The 12,519-nt window shown below is 54.4% G+C and overlaps 1 protein-coding gene and 1 long non-coding RNA gene across 2 annotated transcripts in view; one reads left to right on the top strand and one right to left on the bottom strand.

Annotated features, from left to right (window-relative positions):
- Nucleotides 1-1,419, bottom strand: part of LOC110320011 — a 4,424-nt gene extending 3,005 nt beyond the window's left edge. Inside the window, exon 1 of the long non-coding RNA XR_002380441.1 lies at nt 1,059-1,419. This is a non-coding gene — a long non-coding RNA (uncharacterized LOC110320011). The remainder of the gene's footprint in view (nt 1-1,058) is intronic.
- Cpt1c (carnitine palmitoyltransferase 1C) overlaps nt 1-11,522 on the top strand; it is a 15,093-nt gene extending 3,571 nt beyond the window's left edge. Inside the window, exons 4-19 of the mRNA XM_021195814.1 lie at nt 457-628; nt 1,129-1,230; nt 1,306-1,443; nt 4,065-4,139; nt 4,293-4,400; nt 4,488-4,572; nt 5,694-5,889; nt 5,995-6,177; nt 6,997-7,102; nt 7,947-8,063; nt 8,519-8,683; nt 9,186-9,317; nt 9,887-10,039; nt 10,665-10,778; nt 10,909-11,001; nt 11,219-11,522. Coding sequence (XP_021051473.1) covers nt 457-628; nt 1,129-1,230; nt 1,306-1,443; nt 4,065-4,139; nt 4,293-4,400; nt 4,488-4,572; nt 5,694-5,889; nt 5,995-6,177; nt 6,997-7,102; nt 7,947-8,063; nt 8,519-8,683; nt 9,186-9,317; nt 9,887-10,039; nt 10,665-10,778; nt 10,909-11,001; nt 11,219-11,395 — 2,116 coding nt within the window. The 3' untranslated portion in view covers nt 11,396-11,522. The remainder of the gene's footprint in view (nt 1-456; nt 629-1,128; nt 1,231-1,305; nt 1,444-4,064; nt 4,140-4,292; nt 4,401-4,487; nt 4,573-5,693; nt 5,890-5,994; nt 6,178-6,996; nt 7,103-7,946; nt 8,064-8,518; nt 8,684-9,185; nt 9,318-9,886; nt 10,040-10,664; nt 10,779-10,908; nt 11,002-11,218) is intronic.
- Nucleotides 11,523-12,519: the final 997 nt, after the last annotated feature.

Raw genomic sequence — 12,519 nt, 5'->3', positions numbered from 1 at the left:
CTGCCTCTGCCTCTGCCTCTGCCTCTGCCTCTGCCTCTGCCTCTGCCTCCCGAGTGCTGGGATTAAAGGTGTGCGCCACCACGCCCGGCTGCTTCTTTACGGCAGGGTTTCATATAACCTAGGCTGTCCTCCATTTCACAATGTAGCCAAGGATGGACTTCAGCTCATCTCCCTGCTTCCCCAGTGCTGGGATTGCAGGATTGTGCCAACACACCCAGCTTATGCATTAAACCCAGGGCGTTCGCATGCTAGGCGAGTCCTCTGCCCTGGTGTACTCCCCGGTCCCAGGAAAGTGATTTTAGAAGCTTGGTGTCTCCCAAGGGCACACCCACAGAGGGACACACCCACTTTATAAGGTAAAGAAATGTCTGTCAGACGTGGTTGTCCGGAGTGCCCATTCTGCAGCTCCGTCCACTGCACAGCTTCAGGGGTGCCCTCTGTTCATTTTCCTCCAAGGGGCGGACAGCACCATCAGCTCCAGGGGCTCTTGGCAGCAGCAGTGTTTGCATTGTGTCTGTGGGGAGCCCTCATCTTCACCCTTCATGTGGCTCTGAGGCTCCTTCTGTCCCACCATGGCTGGCTTCTGGAACCTCATGGCGCCATGTCCTCACCCACGAAGACCTGGCTGGTATGTGAAGATCTAGACTCTCAGAACAATCGCGGAGCTGTCTCTGTGTCCATACCCCACCCCCACCCCGTTCTCTCTGGGTCTTTGGCTCCCATTTTGTCCTCAGTTTTCTCCGTCTTTTCATGCTGTTTTCCTATCCCCCTATCACTATCTCTATTCACTGTACCCCCTCCATACATCGTACATCATCTCTGTCCTCTGGGTCAACGTCCCTCCCCTCCCCTCCCCTTCTCTCCATCACTTCTGTCCTCTCATCCTGTTCTTCACTCTGTCTCTCTCCCTTCATTATCTCCATTCTCCCTCTTCCCTCCCCATCCATCATCTTGTCCTCTCTTCTTCTCCATCATCTCCATTCTCCCTCTCTCCTCCATCGCCTCCGTCCTCTCGGCCCCATCATCTCTCCTCCATCCTTCCCCCTTCATTTCCTTACTCCCTCCCCCTATATCATCTTCGCCCTCCCTCTTCCTTGCCCCAACTGGGTCCTCTCCTCTGTCCCGCAGGCCTTGGTCAGAATCTTTTCCGGGAGGCACCCGAGGCTTTTCAGTTTCCAGCGCGCGCTCCCGCGGCAGCCTGTGCCCACGGCGCAGGAGACCGTGCGCAAGGTGGGCGTGCCCTGGGGTGGGGCGGCCTCGGGCAGGCGGCGGGGCCCTGACGCTCAGGTCCTGGTCTGCCTGTAGTACCTAGAGTCTGTACGCCCTGTGCTTGGAGACGACGCTTTCGACCGCGCTACAGCGCTGGCAAACGACTTCCTGAGGTTGCAGGCACCACGGCTACAGCTCTATTTGCAACTCAAGTCCTGGTGTACTTCCAACTACGTGAGTTCGGGGCCCAGCCCGGCCCTGCAGTGATTGGCATCTGTTGGTCTATCCAAGTGATTGACCTGCCCCAGCCCTGCTTGTGATTTGCTGGATGATGGAATTTCAGCAAGTAGTCCCGTCCCTTCGGCAGTCTCTAAGCCCCGCCTCCATGCTCAGGGCCCTCCCCCCACCCCACCCCCTGATGCCCCTCAAATTGGAATTACTTCAGGATCCCCTCTCTGTGTTTGAGTCCCACTACTTGTGTTAGGACCAGAATTCCAACATGAATCTGTCCACCATTTCCAGCTCCCGGACGGTTTCTTAGGTGGTTAGCTAGTTTGGGAGCTAGGCCCGTGGCTACACTTTGAGTTGAGCTTCTTAGGAAACTGAGGCACAGAATGAGTCACACGAATCAAGAATGCCAGCCATGGCTAATGTAGGAAACTGGAGACGGTAACATGGAACGGGCGTCTGAGAGGTGGGGAAGAGGAAAGCTGAAGCTATAAATATCTCAGAGGTGGACAGAGACCCCGACAGCGACCCGAACTGTCCAGTTGTTAGCAGGACTTAGGAGAAGTGGAAGAGGCTAATGTTCAACGAGTATGGAAAGGGGCTCCACTTTGGCCAGAACAAGGGCGTGCAAGGATGGGAAGCCTAGAGTGATGGGTTTTTTCTCAGGAATGTACTAGGGAGCTGGAAAGATTTGGAACAGGACGAGGCGGGTAGGGTTGGAAGGACGACCGGGACACTGGAAGTTGGAGAGGGAGAGGAAGCTGCGGAGAATAACACACGTTTAGGTTAATTCAAGCGCTGGGCTTGACTGGAGCTGGTGGCTCATGCTTTAATCTGGACGCTAGAAAGACAGAGGCAGGAGAAAGAAAGAGGTTCTGGGGTGGAGCGCCCCAGGGGCAGTGGGGTTAGCAATTAATGTTAACTGTCTGCAGGAGCTGGAATAGGCCAGACCTTAGTGCTCTATTTTTTTTTTTTTTTTTTTTTATTTTTTTTGGTTTTTCGAGACAGGGTTTCTCTGTATAGCCCTGGCTGTCCTGGAACTCACTTGGTAGACCAGGCTGGCCTCGAACTCAGAAATCCGCCTGCCTCTGTCTCCCAAGTGCTGGGATTAAAGGCCTGCGCCACCAGGCCCGGCTTATTATTTCTTTTTAAAGATCTATTTATTTATCATATGTAAGTACACTGTACTGTGACACACCAGAAGAGGACATCAGTTCTCATTACAGATGGTTGTGAGCCACCATGTGGTGGCTGGGATTTGAACTCAGGACCTCTGGAAGAGCAGTCAATGCTCTTAACCACCGAGCCATCTCTCCAGCCCTAGTGGTCTAACTTTATTCCTTCTTTCTTCATGCTCTTAGGCCAGATTCTGCTCTTTAAAAGTATATACACGGACTAGAGAGATGGCTCAATAGTCAAGAGAACGTCTTGCTCTTACAAGGGACCTGGGTTCGATTTCCAGTACCCACATGGTGGCTCAGAAGCCCCTGTAAGTCCAGTTCCCAAGGATCTGATTCCTTCTTCTGACCTCGGAGGTGGTGGTACACAGACATAGGTGCCTAGAAAACACCCAAGCACATAAATAAATCTAATTTTTTTTTTTAAGTATGTGCAAGAGGACTTGGGGTTGTATCCCAGTTTGAGGCAGCACTACACCCAGAATGTGGCCGGCAAAGCGCTCCACCAAGTGAATACTGATGCTCATTCTGTGTTGTTAAACATGTGCTTTACTGGTTTGTGTATGTATGTGTATGTGTGTGTGTGCAGGTGTGCACACATGTGTGTGCGCGCGCGTGTGCAGTCCAGAGGTCCACCTCAGCTGTCACCCCTCGGGGGCACCGTACAGTTGTGATTGGTTGATTTGTTTGAAGATTTTGTTATGAGTGTTTGCATGTTTGCATGTGTGGATGTGTTACATACACGCATTACCCACGGAGGCCCCAAGAGGGTGGAGGATTGGATCCCCTGGAGCTGGAGTTAGATGCAGTTGTGAGCTGCCATGTGGGTGTCGGGAACCAGACCCAGGTCCTCTCTCTACACGCGCAGCAAGTGCTTTTAACTCGAGCCATATCCCCAGCTCCATCTTGTTTTTTGAAACCGGGTCCCTCCCTGGAGGATTGGGCTAAGGTGTCTGGCCAGCAGGTCCCAGCAATTCTGTCTCTGCCTTCCTAGCCATGGGATTAGAAGTGTGAGCCTCCCCGGTGCCTTTAGTTAATAATTACACAATATTTCATAACTTGGGGGTAGCAGGGTTTGGGTTTGTTTATTTTTTTTTTTTTTCGATTTTTTTCCGAGACAGGGTTTCTCTGTGTAGCCCTGGCTGTCTTGTAACTCACTCTGTAGACCAGGCTGGCCTCGAACCCAGAAATCTGCCTGCCTCTGCCTCCCAAGTGCTGGGACTAGGGGTAGCAGGTTTTAATGAAATCATCCTTCATCTGCGGACTTATATTGCTGGTTGTTAACCATAATCAATTTCTCCCCTGACCCCCCGAGATCCTAACCCTTCCCCCGAGATCCTTTCTGCCCATGTGACACAGGAACACCCGTGGGCTCCCTGGTCACACCATCCCTCTCCCTCGGGGTCTCAGCCACCCCAGCTGTGCATCTCCGATTGATTCTCCTCCCAGGTCAGCGACTGGTGGGAAGAGTTTGTGTACCTGCGCTCTCGAGGCTCACTGATTAATAGCACCTACTACATGATGGTGAGTAGGGAGAGGGAGAGGCTGGCAGCAGGTGTCAGGGGCCTCGGGGCCTTGGTGACCCATGACCTAAGTGCAGAGCGCTGTCTGGGGCCCCCATCAGGAACAAGCGTGGCCTCAGTGTATTTTGTGTCCTCTCCCTTTGCCACCGAGCAGGATTTTCTGTACGTCACCCCCACACCGCTGCAGGCAGCCCGCGCAGGCAATGCTGTGCATGCCCTGCTCCTGTATCGCCACCTTCTGAACCGGCAGGAGATCTCACCGGTAAGGAACGTTCCTATGGACTGGGGATGGAGGCACAGGGAACCACAGAGGGCCAAGCCTGGCTCAGGAGCCCTTGGCCTCCTGCAGACATTGCTGATGGGAATGCGACCCTTGTGTTCCGCCCAGTATGAGAGGATGTTCAACACTACACGGATTCCAGGGGTGGAAAAAGGTGAGGACAACCCCCTACTCAGTCCTTGTCCCTGCCTGCAACAGGGACAGAGGCTAAGAGCAGGACTCTAGCCGGCCTGCGTGGGTCTCTCCTGATTGTATTGCTTCCCATGTCCCCCCTGGGCCTTGGTTTCCTCCGCAGTGAGATGGAGTAACATTGGTCCCTGAGGTGGTGTAAAAGGAAAGATAGCTTAAGGTGGAGCAAGCCAGGAAGTCTCTCATTTCATGAGTATACCGTAGGTAGCTGTCTTCAGACACACCAGAAGAAGGCAACAGATCTTATTACAGATGGTTGTGAGCCACCATGTGCTTGCTGGGGATTGGACTCAGTACCTCTGAAAGAGCAGTCAGTCCCCCTAACCACTGAGCCATCTCTCCAGTCCTTTTTTTTGTTTTGTTTTGTTTTTTTGAGACAGGGTTTCTCTGTATAGCCCTGACTGTCCTGGAACTCACTCTGTAGACCAGGCTGGCCTCGAACTCAGAAATCCGCCTGCCTCTGCCTCCCAAGTGCTGGGATTAAAGGCATGCGCCACCACTGCCTGGCAGGTATGCATGTTTTGCCTCTTGTATTCACATGCACCGCCTGTGTGTCCGGTGCCCCTCGGAGGCCTGAAGACTGTGTCAGATCCCTCGGAACTGGAGTTAGAGCTGGCTGTGGGAGGCCATGTGGGTGCCAGGAATTGAACTCAGATCCTCTGTCAGAGCAACAGTGCTGTTAACCTCTGAGCCATCTCTGCAGCCCTGCACGTCTTTTTCTTTAATTATATTTCATTGTATGTGTATGAGCGCTGTGCATGCATGTGTGTCTGTGCACCACGGGTATGCAGTACCTGTCGAGACCAGGAGAGGGCATCAGATCTGGGACTGGAGTTTACACATGGTTCTGAGCAGCCATCTGGGTCCTCTGGGGAAACACCTAACCACTGAGCCACCTCTCCAGCCCTGAGCAGACTTCTTGCCTAACATGCAGAAGGGCCCTCTGTTATAAATGAGGTGTGGTGGCTTACACCTGTCACCTAGCACAGGGAAGGCAGAGGCGTGAGGAACAAGAGTTCAAAGTCATCCTCTGGCGGTTCTGTAATGTAACCTTTCCCACCTTCATCCTGCTCCCTACACCTCCAGACTGCCTTCGTCACCTTCAAGACAGCCGACACGTGGCTGTCCTCCACAGGGGCAGATTCTTCCGTGTAGGGACTCACTCTCCCAATGGCCTGCTGTCCCCACGGGCCCTGGAACAGCAGTTCCAGGACATCCTGGATGACCCCTCCCCAGCCTATCCCCTTGAGGAACATCTAGCTGCTCTGACGGCTGCTCCCAGGTGAGGACCAGTAGCCTGTGGTTGCAGGGGGGCAGGCTGGGCTCCAGGGAACAGGCTGGGCAGGGCAGAGGGCCAGCTGGGCTCAGGCCCATCCCACTCGGACAGGAGTATGTGGGCCCAGGTGCGGGAGTCGGTGAAGACCCACGCAGCCACTGCCCTGGAGGCTGTGGAAGGGGCTGCCTTCTTTGTGTCCCTCGATTCTGAGCCCGCGGGACTGACCAGAGAGGACCCTGCAGCTTCCCTGGATGCGTATGCCCACGCTCTGCTGGCTGGCCGAGGCCATGACCGGTGAGTCTACCCCCACAATACCACCTACACACTTATGGAGACTAGGGCTTCACAGGGGGCAGCCAGACCCACGCCTTATATCTTACAACCCCCAAACAGTTCGGTGGAAATAAGAGACCTCTAGCCCAGAGAACCGATCTCTTCAGGACCCCAGACACACACACACACACACACACACACACACACGCACAGTTTGTTTGTTTGTTTTTTCAAGATAGAATTTCTCTGTGTAGCCTTGGCTGTCCTGGAACTCACTCTGTAGACCAGGCTGGCCTCAACCTCAGAAATCCGCCTGCCTCTGCCTCCCAAGTGCTGGGATTAAAGGCGTGCGCCACCACTACCTGGCAACACTTATATCTTGATGCTCATTTCATGTCAGTACACATAGATGTGCCTGTTCAGGTTTAGCAACTGTATGGTGTTCTCTAGCCTGAGCATGGCAGTTTAGTGAACTGATACTCCACCGATGCTAGTCACAGCTCGTGATCAGCTCCTCCACTGAGCTGTGGTCAGTTAAGGGCGTGTGGTCCCGTGATTTAACCATAACAGCAGACCCAAGATTGAGGGTCTCTTCTCAGCACCTCCAGAGCTGACTTCCTAGAAAAATAAAACCACAAAGCAATTCCCTAAATCTGACGCCCCTGTGGAGACTGTCTGAAACCACCTGTGGGGATCGGCAGCACTCCCGGATGTCTTGGGCTGGCACCTCTACTGATTCTCCTGCCCCCCCCCCGAAGCACACCCCCACACCAGAAGTCCCACGGCTGCTCACATTCTCCTCCCTGGCTCTTTGGTGATCCATCCAAACTCTTTCTGCAGCTGGTTTGACAAATCCTTCACCCTCATCGTCTTCTCCAATGGGAAGCTGGGCCTCAGCGTGGAACACTCATGGGCCGACTGCCCTGTCTCGGGACATTTGTGGGAGGTGAGTTCCTAAGCCTGGGGACCCTCACCACCCTGAAGGACCTTAGAATAGAGACATACAGACTCAGAGACAGAGAAGGGCCCAGCAGATGACCATCTTGCCACGATGACCTGCTTGGGGTGGGTGTGTCATTGTGACTCAGAGACAGGAAAGTGACTTTTGAGGGCCATAAAGAAAGAAGGCACAGTGACAGTGAGCCTAGAGCCTGTTACACCTCCCCACCCATGCATATGCGAAGAGAGACAGACAGACAGACAGACAGACAGACAGACACACACACACACACACACACACACACACACACACACACACACACACACGGGAGGCTACCGCACACATGTACACTCATGCACATATACATGGACTCACACTGGCACACACACAGAGCGCGGTAGCACACATCTGTAATCCAAGCTCTTGGGAAGCAGGGGCTTTTAGTTTGACTCCAGCCTGGGCTACAAGGGAATCAAAGCTGGCTTTGGGCTCAAACTGGTGGACTTCCTGTGAAGTCCTGGGTTCCAGTTCCCAGCAGCATGTAAGATGGCTAAGGTGCTGCTGCCTGTCGTGTCTGAGCGCGTAGGAGGTGGAGGCGGGAAGATCAGAAGTTCAGAACCATCATCAGCTACATCGTAAATAACAGGCTAGTCTAGGCTACATCAGACCAAAACGGGTTCCAGGGCAGCTGAGCGAGGTAGAAACGTGAGCCCAGAAGGCCTGCTCAGTGGGAACCTAAAACACCCCACAACATTGGGTTCTGGGGGTGCAGGCTCAGCAGCACTGGGCCCTGCTGACTCCGCAGTGGCTTCAGTCCAGAAGGGGAAGTAAATGACACTTTTGTCCCCAGTTCACCCTGGCCACAGAGTGCTTCCAGTTGGGCTATGCCACAGATGGCCACTGCAAGGGGCACCCTGATCCTACCCTGCCGCAGCCCCAGCGCCTGCAGTGGGACCTTCCTGAGCAGGTAAGGCTTGGCTCTGTAGCGCCCATTAAGTCCCTCACCTTCTCCCTGAATTCATTCCCCACTGCCTGTACCAACTTTCATATCACATCAAACATACCCGCTGCCTAGAGTCCCAAGACTCACCCCAACACCTCTCTATCTGTCTCTTTCTCACCTCCATTCCCTGCACTTTGTCTCTCAGATGGGCAGGTCCCAACAACCGTAGCCCCGCCCCCTTCATGCCTGGTTCTTTCCGAACCTCTTCAAGCCTGCTTGCATCTCTGTCCTTGCCTTCATCTGAGTCGAACCCCACTCCCTCACTGCTGCCCTCGCCCTATCTTAACCTCTCCCTTTCTTCACCTTCTGTCCCACCCCACCTTACCGCATCTCCACCTTCCCTTCCAGATCCATACCTAAGCTCTGCCTCTGTCTGCCGTGTTAACACCAGTCATTTCTCCCACCTCCCTTTCTGGCAGATCCAGCCGTCCATCTCGCTGGCCCTGAGGGGAGCCAAGACCCTGTCTGGCAACATCGACTGCCACGTCTTCCCCTTCTCCCACTTTGGCAAGAGCTTCATCAAATGCTGTCATGTCTCTTCAGACAGCTTCATCCAGTTGGTCCTGCAGCTGGCCCACTTCCGGGTCAGTGCCTGTTCCCTTGGAGCCTCCAACGCCTGCCTCTCCAGCCACCTCCTCGGGGTCGCTTGTCACTGTGGGTCAACTGCTCATCCATCTTATGGGTCACGCATTGTGTTTTAGATCAGTCTTTAGGGGACACGTAGGGGCCTGTGGGGGTGTGCAGGGTCTCACCGTGTATCCCTGGCTAACCTCAAACTCACAAGAGATCCACCCTGCTTCTACCTCCCAAGTACTAGGACTAAAGGCATGGACAACCAAGCCTGGTAGGTCAGACATCTTAACGTAGGTTGACCGACCGTCGTGTTGTGAATAAGCCATCTTATTCTGGGTCATTCACCCATCCTGTGTGGGTCAGCCATCTTGTTGTGGGGTCGGCCATTTTGTGAGTCTGTTGCGTGTGGCTCTGCCATCTTGATTTCCACGCCATGCTTTAAGCCGAGGTCGTTGGTTGGACTGCAGAGACGTCCCAAGGCCACCTGACAGATTCATCTTCTCTTTCCCCCAGGACAGGGGTCAGTTCTGCCTGACTTATGAGTCAGCCATGACCCGACTGTTCCTGGAAGGCAGGACAGAGACAGTGAGGTCTTGTACCAGAGAGGCCTGCCAGTTTGTGAGGGCCATGGACAACAGGGAGACAGTGAGTGTGGGCCTCGGACGGGGGGGTGGGGTGGGGTGCATCCACAAGGGACCAACCGGCTCTGACCATGGGGATTCAAAATGAGGGCTTATCCACAGACCAGGAGAGCATGTTCCGGGCTTTAGCAGGGATGACACGACACACAGCACTAGGGAACACTTTGCAGACAGCATGCATGGTTTCCACTCTGTTGGCTCTCCTCACTTCAGCCACCGTGGCACCGTGTGACCATGACCTCTGTCTACACCATACCTCAAATTTATAGCCTCTGCTCTAAACAACTCCCCACCTCCCTGTTCGCAAACCCAGCTCCCTCACCTGTGAGATGCAGTGGCTCCCCAGAGGACCTAACGGTCCCGAATGTCAGGCATGTATCATTCCTCGCTGTGTGACCCTGGACAAGTTGCTTCTGCTCTCTGAGCCCGTTTCCTCTCTGCCAAGTCGGGTAGATAGATATCTCCGCCTTGCAGGCATCTTGGAAGTTGGCTCGAGACCAGATATACTCCAGGACCTCAATGTAAGCCCTCTTCCTGTCTTTCCATGACCTCTGACTGCTCCGGGGGACCCAGGACCAACAGTGCCTTGCCCTGTTCAGAGTGGCCGTGGACAAGCACCAGGCTCTACTGAAGGCGGCGATGAGTGGGCAGGGGATTGACCGTCACCTCTTCGCACTGTACATCATGTCCCGGCTCCTCCATGTGCAGTCGCCCTTCCTGACCCAGGTCAGGAAAACGCTCCGGAGGAGAAGGGATGACAGAGGAAGGAGGAGCTAAGAGCCAGGAGGGTGGTGTTGGAAGAACTGAGTGGAAGAGTGAACGTGTAGAGACAGCCACGTGGGGTGGGGTGCAGAGGGGAGAGTGGGATTCAGCCGTAGAGCATCAGTCATGGAATCCCCCACTGAAGGGCTAAGGGCTTGGCTCAGTGGTGGAGCCCCTGCCTGGCATGCTACAGGTCCTGGGGTCAGCCCCCAGCACCATAAAGAAAGGAAGGGCTGGGTGGCGATGGTGGCGCACGCCTTTAATCCCCGCACTTGGGAGGCAGAGGCAGGAGGATTTCTGAGTTCAAGGCCAGCCTGGTCTACAAAGTGAGTTCCAGGACAGCGAGGGCTATACAGAGAAACCCTGTCTCAGAAAAAAAGATAAAGGAAAAAAAGAAAAAAAGACGGAGAGGGAGGAAGAAAGAGCAGAGTGGAAAAGAAGGCATCATGGGAAAAGGGCGTGGTTAGTTGAGAGGAGCGTGGTCAGAGGAAAGCCACTGATTTGGGGGTAATTGGCGTAGGAGGAGGTCAGGCTTGCAGTGGAGGAAAAAAAATTTTTTTCTGCTCGTGTGCCCACCGGCTACCCTCAGGCCCAGTCGCAGCAATGGCTGCTGTCCACCAGCCAGATCCCTGTGCAGCAGACACACCTGTTTGATGTCCACAATTATCCGGATTACGTTTCCTCTGGAGGTGGATTTGGGCCTGTGAGTGAACTGGACTTGGTCCAGCCTCTGGGCAGCTGGGGGGGGGGGAAGTGGGGTGAGGCGGGGCTCCTGCCCCGCGGGCATGGAGGGTAGGCAGGGCTATCGGCTTGCTTCACTCTCCCTGCCCCAGGCCCATGACCACGGGTATGGTATCTCCTACATCTTCATGGGGGAAAACGCAATCACCTTCCACATCTCCAGCAAGAAATCAAGCACAGAAACAGTAAGAGTCTCTCTCTCTCCTCTCTCTCTCTCCTCTCTCTCCTCTCTCTCTCTCTCTCTCTCTCTCTCTCTCTCTCTCTCTCTCTCAACTCTGGGATTGAGCCCTTCAGATCCCAGGGGTCCCTTATGTAGCCTCCCCCTTCAGACCCGTCTCCCGGGCCTCCTCCCTCAGACCCGTCTCCCGGGCCTCCCCTAGCGCCCCATCTGCTTCTTTGCAGGACTCACACCGGCTGGGGCAGCACATTGAAAATGCCTTGTTGGATGTAGCCTCCCTGTTCCGGGTTGGACAACATTTCAAGCGCCAGTTCAGGAGGGAGAATTCGGATTATAAATGTGACTCTCTCTCCTGTAAGACTGTGGACCCCAATATCCCTACATCCTCCACCAACTTGTGAGGCCCTCAGGAGGGAGCTGGTCTCCCTCAGGAAGGAGGGTGTTGTTTCCGGGGCTTGGCTGGCTCAGACGGGGGTATCGGGGATTCCCACACCCGCCTGGTAATAAAGATGTGAGCTGGGTACAGTACCCACTGTGCTTCTCTGCGGGGCATGGGTGGAGTGGGGGTGGGGCACCTTTCACCCCAACTTGACTTCCCAGTTGTCCTCACCTTAACCACAGCCCACACTACCCCCTGAGCAAGCTCCATCCCAAACTCCCTGGCCAGACCTGATCAGTCAGCTTCTCTCACTCAGGTGCCCCGTTCTGGTCACCCAACATCAAAGGTCCGTCAGACCGTCTCCACACTGCGGTCTGGACAGCGAGTCTGTCCTGCGAGGAGAAAGGATGGAGGCAGCATGTGCTGTAGTCCAGGCAGGCTGCTCTGGAACTTCCTATGCAGCCGCACTTTTTTGTTTTGTTTTGTTTTGCTTTGTTTTGCTTTTTCAAGACAGGGGTTTCTCTGTGTAGCCCTGGCTGTCCTGGAAGTCACTCTGTAGACCAGGCTGGCCTCAAAAACCCAAGAAAACCCGCCTGCCTCTGCCTCCCAAGTGCTGGGATTAAAGGCATGTGCCACCACGCCCACCGGCAGCCGCACTCTTGACCCTCCTGTGTCTGCCTACCACTGTATCCTACTACTGAAAATCAACTCGGGTAGGAGGATGCTGAGTTCCAGGCTAGCCTGGGCTACATTGCAAGGTCCAATCTCAAAGTGCTCTTGTGTGTGAACCAGGGAATAAGGGGATTGTCCCTTTAATCCCAGTTCTTGGGAGGCAGAGGCAAGGAGATCTCTAAGTTCAGGGCTAGCCTCACCTGGCCTCATGCAGTGAGTTCAAGGACAGCTAGAGCTACATAGTGAGAACCAGTCTCAAAACAAAGCAAATCAAAACCAAAGCCAGTCACAGAGCTTTACCTTTAACCGAATGCCTCTGAGGACTGGTGGGTCATTTTACCTGCCTCATCTGCAAAGTGGGGTGAAGGACTCTTCTAGGACTTGGGGGACTGAGGGCCAGCAAAACTCCAGGACCCTGTCACACAGCCTCGGGGACATAGTCTCTTCCTCTTCTGCTCCTCCTTCCTCCTCCTC

The sequence above is a fragment of the Mus pahari genome, chromosome 1 (genome assembly GCF_900095145.1).
Source record: "Mus pahari chromosome 1, PAHARI_EIJ_v1.1, whole genome shotgun sequence".
In the NCBI taxonomy this organism is placed as follows: Eukaryota; Metazoa; Chordata; class Mammalia; order Rodentia; family Muridae; genus Mus; species Mus pahari.
The sequence above is the reverse complement of the archived record's forward strand: the minus strand, read 5'-3'. Positions and strand labels throughout refer to the sequence as shown.